The 8,657-nt window shown below is 32.8% G+C and overlaps 1 protein-coding gene across 1 annotated transcript; it reads right to left on the bottom strand.

The window, feature by feature from the left end:
* Positions 1-3,091: 3,091 nt before the first annotated feature.
* LOC111883351 (protein DETOXIFICATION 27) lies at positions 3,092-6,146 on the bottom strand. The gene is made up of 8 exons (XM_023879675.3): positions 5,724-6,146; positions 5,104-5,645; positions 4,857-4,943; positions 4,383-4,439; positions 4,051-4,289; positions 3,842-3,960; positions 3,509-3,598; positions 3,092-3,411 (listed from the first exon to the last, which is right to left on the bottom strand). Exons 1-8 carry the CDS (start codon positions 6,036-6,038, stop codon positions 3,364-3,366), a joined length of 1,497 nt encoding a protein of 498 aa, XP_023735443.1. The 5' UTR covers positions 6,039-6,146; the 3' UTR covers positions 3,092-3,363.
* Positions 6,147-8,657: the final 2,511 nt, after the last annotated feature.

Raw genomic sequence — 8,657 nt, forward strand, 5'->3', positions numbered from 1 at the left:
CTGATCGGTCCATCGAGCACGGTATACAGAGCAGGTTTATGTGTTGGATTTTTAGACAACGGGAAAGCAAGCTTCGGTGTTGGTAGTTGGGGTCAAGGTGCATATCAACAATCCATTTTATATTTCCGGTGATAGTGGAGTAAGATTGTGGTCCCCCCCCCCCCTTTTTTTTTTTTGCTGACGGAACCATACGTCGGCGCCGATTTGCAGATCAGGTCATAGAACCCTTCACTAGTGTTCATGTTCTTCTTTCAGACAAGGAAGTGTAGCTTCGCAAGATCCGACTACCGATTTCTGCAGATCCGACCATTGTTGGCCCCATCACGTTCTTCAAGCGGAATTTCCCCAGCTATTTTGATTTCACTTTCAACTGAACAATCATTTAGCCGTTTATCCATGTCAAGTTTCGCTACTAGATTTCATCTTAACCATATGTGGCCATTCTAATCTGGGATATTATCCCCTTCTCAGGATCGTGGCTTTGAGTTTCATCTCCATTATGTTTTTATAGTATTTTATATTGCTATGTTATCTCTGTAATGGGAATGTTTTTTGAGCTTTCAATAAACATAGAAGAATAATTAGTCTCAACCTTCATGTCAATTTTCTTTACGACAGAAACCCATCTTTTGAACCTAACAGGGGGATCGTCACTACTGAGGAAGAAGGAGTTTCGTGAGTTTGGAAATAAATCCTTGTTTCTCTTTCTTCAATATCTCTTAATTTAAATCAAGGGCATAATTGTAAACTAACTATAAAATTCCGTGTACATATAACAAAATGTCGTGTAAAAATCATCACCCTTAAATTAAACAAATTTTGTTTAAATGTTAGAATGTTAAACAAGCAACTTTAAATACATACACATATAAACACTACAAATGTTTTATCGTATGTTAAAAAACATCCAATAACAAAACAATTATATAATTAAAATAAAGAAGAATTAACAAATTCAAACACTTCGAATTTAGGAAATTGATTTTAGCAAGGTATAAAAAACTTATTTTTTTTGTTGGTGTTATAAACTATACACTATACACCATCTAATACACCATCGTCAATTTCTATTGTTAGTAGTCATGAACATATAGCTCTCATACCACAATTGAGCTATGGTGTTTTTTACAATTGATATATCAAATGATAGTTGAACCCCCAACCACATAGGGCATTCAATGACATATTTCCAACTCTTACCGATCTGCTATAAACTTTTTGGTGGTGTTACTTTCTTAAGCCCCTTGCCCCTATTTATAAGTTATGGAATTCAAAACATTTCATATTTAACCGAAAAGAATTATCCAGTTAAATTAGTAATTTAATTCTTTGCAATTACCTTCTAGAATTACCCATTAATCGTCCTTACATAATTAATATAGATCTTTTATCATAATTTATTAAATCCCAACAATTAATTTCTAGTTATTTATTAACTTTTAAGAAACAAAAAATTAGTTAATTAATTTCTAATTATTTATTGAACCTTCAATAAATAATAAATTAATTACCTAATTAATCTCTCTCATTAATTGTTCTTGCTACACAATCTTGAGCCGAGTGTATAACACGTACAAACTCATGCAATTATTATGTCACTAACATGTTGTAATAGTGGTCATATCTCCGACACATGCTTTAAATTCATAGGATATCCTTGAATCGGTCTCTTATGTTTATTAATAATAAACTTGGGTTTATTTTTCATGACACTCAGGTGACGTCATTTGTATGAGTGAAATGAAATTTTCCAACTTCTTAGGGAATTGTTGGAAATTTAATTATTTATATCAAGTTAGCAATTTTCCATTATAACTCATTGGTAGGAGAAATGAACTTTTTGTGAGTTTATAAGATTAAGGAGTGTCCAAAGCTCATATGTGCCCCTTCAAAGGCTTTGGTTAAGGTTAAGGGATTGACCAAGCCCATATGTGCGCCGATTCGAGCCGAGGAATGAGATGCAAGGTTCATAAAATGGCATGATTTAGGCGCATGTTGCATTTGGTACGTTATTGGGAGCGGATGAGCTTTTATTTATAGTAGTTTTTGTGGGGTTGAATTGGACCAATCCGATCAACATGTTCACCATGAGTTGACTTTGTGGATAAACAAAATTAATCTTCTAGAAGTTGCCAGAAACTTGATAAACTCTAGGTTTAGAATCATATTAGATTCCAGATGATGTCACCAAATCTTATGGTTTATCATTTATTCGAAGAGTAAATTACACGAATGGTCCTTATGGTTTAGGGTCATTTGCGCGTTTGGTCCCTAATTTATTTTTTTAACTCGGAAGGTCCCTACTGTTTGTTCTTGTTACACGTTTGGTCCCTGTCTTACCTAAAAAACTATTTTGCCCTTGATTTTTTAAAATATTTAAATAAACACACCCCAACCCCAACCCCCATTACCTTACCTTACCTATCCTACCATTTTTTCCTATTTAAATAATAGTTTTTTTAGATAAGATAGGGACCAATCGCGTAACAAAAACAAAAAGTAGGGACCAAGCGCGTAACAAAAAAAACAATAGGGACTTTCCGAGTTAAAAAAATAAGTTAGGGACCAAGCGCGCAAATTACCCCAAACCATAGGGACCATTCGTGTAGTTTACTCTTATTCGAATTAGCACATGACACATGACAGCCAGTGGGAGGTCAGTCATTGTCATCAAATTCGATTTTGGTGATAGGGTTTTCAAATTAGTATAAATAGGATCTCTCAGGTCTCATTTATTCCACACCCTCAAAACGAGATCCCTCTCCGCTCTCTTCTCTTTCCTTTGTGACAACTTTTCTTCAAATTTCCAAGTATTCGCTTTACATGTATTGGGTCATTCATTTGGTGATCTTCAAGTTTTTGTTCATGACTATTAGCAATTTTTTTTTTTACAAACGTAGTTTAATATGAATCTAGATCTAGACTTCAAGTTTTTGTGCTTAAAACCCAAAGTGACCATCTGTTTTGGATTATCCCTGAATTATAATTTAATACAGCTCGGACATTAATCGTGTCGAACAATATTTTAAGCATAGTGAACAAACACGATCCAAAAAGATATCTAGGTTTTATTTTAATTATCAACGTCCTCTTTTGCAGCCCCCAATTCTAACATATTTAACCAAATTTTGATAATTTCTTACAATGACAGGATCAAACCTAATCCTTATGGAATTCTGGTATTGTCACATATAGATCAAAGGAAATGGTAAAACCGAACAACCTAACAAATTTTCGGTGCAAAATTTCTAATGAATTACTTTAATTACATTTCCTTTTTGCAACGCCAAAAATATAATAACAAAGAAAGACGTTATTGGTACCAAATTTTTGTGAACCAATTGAGATATCAACTTGTCATGATCAATGCACAACTGCCCATTTCTTAATATGCATACTTGCTCTCTGTGCCTGCCAGATTTCACCACAAAGTTACGTTTAAAATAAGATTTCTTATAATTGTACCGAGTTAATTTGAACAAAAATTCTACGGTCAGATTTAACTTACCTCCTTTTCCCAATCACAACGGCTTGTAATAATAGCCAATACAACCGTTTGAAACGCGGTTCCTCCGAAAATCATTCCAGCCCAAATACCCTAAAACCACATGTACAAATGTTGGATTTTGCACACACAAAAAAAAAAAAAGCAAATAAGGTCACAAATGACATGACATGAAGACATATTGTACATTATACTCTCAATGAAACTAATATCAACAGGACAAAAGGACCGATCCTCTTTAGAAAATGACCCTATAATCAAGCCTATCTAGTCATGTCATGTGACATCTAGGCGAGTCCAATAAATTTCAGTCACTTGTAAGAGAAGAACTTGTACCATGACACCGAGATGGAAAAGCCATCCCATGGCAAGTCCCATCGGGACTCCTATCAAATAGTAGCAACCTAAGTTAATGTACGCTACATATGACTGCCATCCGGAACCAACAGCAACACCTATATATCAGATTACATAGTTTGTGCATTAGTGATTGTAGAGCTTTGAAAAACCGAGAGAATATTGATTTAAAATGAGGAGGTGTTTACCTGAAAGAACGGGTTGAATACTGTTGAGAAGAATGGTGAAAGCCAAGAGAAGTGAAAGCTTGCTTACAGCATCCAACACAGGTTCACTGTTGGTGAATATTAACGCTAGCTCGTTGTGGAATAACATGATCAAGAGCCAAAAGAAGAGGCCTATCACTGCAGATGTGGTAACTGCAACTATGGTAGCGAATCTAGCACCTTTCCCGTTTCCTGCTCCTAACTCGTTTGCAACCCTAACTCTGTTCATATAAAGTATTAATAATTACATGTAATTAGATACATTTTCAGACATGGCAAAATGAAAAAATGAATCTAAATGTTAACAAACATACCCCGTTCCAGCAAAGAATCCAAGAGGGATCATGAGTTCGAAGCCATTAATAGACATGCTACACAATAAAAACATATAAACATTTATTAATTTTGACTGATCTTTAATTTAAACTTATGTATATGATACATTAATACCTTTTAAAATTATATATATCATGGGTCCACATAAAAACAGTCCGAATATGGTATATGTCAAGTAGGATTTTTCATCGTCCGCGTTACTTATTAATATATTCTATTTTTTTCCAAAAAAAACTCTTTACACATAAAAAATAATTAGAAAAAAAACAAAAAACGTGATGTAATCACTGACCAAAACAACGATAATTGTAATATGTGGACATACAAGAAAGACAGTTTAGGTCACAAAAGGCTAAAAGACAAGATATAAAGAAATGAAAACCAAAAACAAAACGACCACACAAAAGATACAAATAAAGAAATTTAGACCACGAGAATTATTAATTTATTACCATATAGACAAAGCATCCACAGCAATTTTTGCGTTTTCAAGGTTCCCAGTCATCACGATCAGTATTCTGTAGTACCAGTTCTCCAAACTGCAATTTTCGAAAAAAGACATTCGTGTTAAATAAATGAAGCTTCATGAGTCTTATCGTACGAAGGTACTAGATTCTTTTCGAATCTTTTGATACGGCTGCAAGAAAGATACGATAGTTACAGAATGTCAATCCAAGCACCGGAAACTGAGATAATTACCACAACATGACGCCGGAGGCGGCGGAGAGTTTGACAAATGACCACAGTCCAGTAAAGGCTTCCATGGAAAACCCACCCCAGGTCTCCGGGCAACCACCGAATACCGAGAAACAGAACAACCCTATAACGATCAGCCACCATGAGAAGTTCAGAGTCACCACCGTTCCAACCAGTCCCAGCTGAAGTTTGTACACAACCAGCCAACTCATCACCGAATGAACCACCAGCGCACCGAGTGACACCCACGCAATCACATACGTCTTAAGCTGACTCTGAAGAAATCTTTGTAATGGGAACTGAAAGCAAAGGCTGAAATGGAGTGGTATCAAACTCATAGACACCTTACCGGAGAGCTCCGATATGTCTGCCGGTTGTCCGAGCAGTTTCAGCACCGGTGAAGCGAAGATGTACAACGGTAGAAGTAGAATACAACATAAGAAGAGTACAATCCATGAGCGTTGTAGATACACTCCTAACATTCGATAGTTTTTCGCTCCATATGCTTGTCCACATAACGTCTCTAAAGCACTCGCCATCCCCAACTAAATCCCACATGAAAATGTTTAGAATCTCAGAGAAATCAACAGAAATCAAAATTTCGAAAAGAGTAAAGATATTACCAAAAGACCGAAGTCGAAGCCGACAATGACACTGGTGGCAATGGAGATGGCGGCGAGCTCAAGATCGCCAAGATGACCGGCGAAGGCTTGGGTGATGACAAACATGGAGTAGGAGGCTATGCGGCTGAAGATGGCGGGGCCGACTATGTGCCATAGCTTCTTGGATTCAATCAAGAACCGGTGTCGAAATGAGAGATCGAGGTCTTGCTGGTCTGAAGTTTTTGAAACCAAGTCGACGTTTGAAGATGTATGATCCAACAAGGGTACAAGTGTTGGCTCCTCGACTCGACTACCAGTGCCTTTGATGCCCGCCATTTTTCTCGATTATCCTCCCTTTTTCTCTAATTTATTACTTGAATTCCTCTGTCACATGTGAGAGAGAGAGGGGTGTGTATATAGAAGACTTCATGCGTTGGACCTGGGTATTTAACTCATATTTTCTTTTTATGATAGTGTAGACGTGCTCAACTTTTGTACCTAGTAACCTAGAATAGACAAAGATAATATTATACTTGACTAGGTTTATATATACCGTTATATAGTTTATAATGCTGGAAACTATGGTTATAAAATTAATTAAATTTTATCAGTGATCTCAAAATTATTAATCAATTATTTTAAATAAATTATTAATTAACTGATATTTTTTTAGTTATATAAAATTTAATCGTTAATTTAAATAAATATATGAAATTTTATCACCTTATAATTTATATTAATTTTATTTTAATTTTTATTCTAATGTTATTAATTTAATGTAATTAGAGTAGGAAATTTAAATTTTAAAATTTGAAATTAAAAATTAGTAAGTTGACAAGTAACATACATTAATTAGAAGGTATAATACGATGATACATGTCATAAAAAGAATAAAATCTACATTAATTATGAGGTTTAATATGATAACACATGTCAAAAAGAGATTAAAATATTCTTTTATTAGAATAGGGATATATATATATATATATATATATATATATATATATATATATATATATATATATATATATATATATACTAGGTGTGAGACCCATGTATTACATGAGTTTATTTAAAAAAATAATAAATATGAAATTTTAACAATTTGAAAATTTTGAATTTGTAAGAAAAATGAGAATTTTTTTGAATAATTAAAATTAATGAGGCTTTAATATATTGAATACATTACATATATACACCATTTTTAATAAATACCTTCTATGTATATTACCTTACATATTAAATGTGGAATTTTAATTTAATAAAATGAAAAATACAATAAAATGACAAATGGAAAATAGAAAATTTAAAAATTCTACAAAATATCATGTGTCCAAATGAATGAAAAGATGACATGTGGCAAAAAAAACCTTCATTTATTAGAGTATATATATATATATATATATATATATATATATATATATATATATATATATATATATATACGTTCATTTGAGACCATTTATATTTTGTGAGACATGAGGACCAAATATTAGCCTTTAATCAAAACTGATCTTGTGGCTAAAAAATAACCCAGATTAAGGTGTCTAATTAAATTCTTAGGGCAGTTTAGTCAATGTTATGATCATAATAACTAGTCATGTTTTATCTCCTATTCATCATTTAACGTAACAAGATGTCGTCTCATTCTTTTGATGATTTTATCAATCGTAACCAAATCGATCAAATCCTCCGCAGAAAGTTATCTCTTTCACCTGATGAAATCGAAACTAAAAGTATGATCTTCAAGAACTTCAAGTTTCGATTGTTAGTCTATTCATTAATTTTCATCAGTTCATCATCATCATCAAAACGATCATTAATTGATGTCGATTTCCAACAGTTTTCTAGCTTTGATTTTTTACAACCAAATCTGTTATTTCAGCAATTCATCATCTTAGATGTATTCTCAATTAGAGGCTTTGATTTTAGCTATTAATAATTTGTTTCAAGATATATTTTTTTCCTACGCATTCGAGCACATATTACTTAAAGAAAAGCAAGCAACAACAGCGAATCTTTAAGCTAATATGCATTCTTTCTATAAATTAATGAGGTATGTACAAAAAATTATTATTATTGAGCAAATTCTCTTAAACTAAAAATGCACTCTACTTGTTTGATGAAAGTCCTGAATGAATAACGAGTCTTATGTATCCCTCCCTCCTTCCTACGACTTAAGTCCTCTTTAAGAATATGTGTATACTTACAAAACATGAGTCACAATTGGTGAAAAATAATATAATGTTTGCTTCTCATATTAGCTTCACTACTATTTTGTTTAAATATGATTTTTTTTCAAACACAAAAGGTTGGAGATTGATTTTAGCATAATTTTGTATAAATCCTGATAGAATTGTATATTATAATGATTAGAATAATTGTATGTTTTATGTTTTATTTTAAGTATCATGATGTATATTTATGCCTGTTTCGATTTTGAAAGATTGGTGCTTGCATCGTAGGGAAATATCTGACCATGTTGATGCTTGGAGCTTGGAACACGTTTTATCTTTGGTTTTCCTCTAAATAATTAAATCATATTCTTGTTGATATAAATGTTATTCTTTTTCCATCATATTTAGACAGGTACACTAAATGGTGTATATATGAAAGATTGGTGTAATCATTGTTGGGAAATCTCAGACTATGTTGATGCTTGAAGCTTGAAACATGGTTCCTCATTGTTTTTATTATTTTGATTTTCTGAGTGAAAGGTTTAGGTTAGTTACTATCCTCATTGTCAGTAGCATGTGAAGTAAAAGATGAATTTGGACTAGTTTAGCATGAAGCAGAAGTGGTACTTGGTCCCATTTCATCATATTTTTTATTACATTGCATAGTACATACTATATTATTCTTTTTAGAATAATTGAAAACCATTACTCATAGGCCCTTACATATTCAAAAAATTAAGTTTAGAATACAATTTTGTAAATATTTATACAATAGTAA

The sequence above is a fragment of the Lactuca sativa genome, chromosome 2 (genome assembly GCF_002870075.4).
Source record: "Lactuca sativa cultivar Salinas chromosome 2, Lsat_Salinas_v11, whole genome shotgun sequence".
NCBI classification, from domain to species: domain Eukaryota; kingdom Viridiplantae; phylum Streptophyta; class Magnoliopsida; order Asterales; family Asteraceae; genus Lactuca; species Lactuca sativa.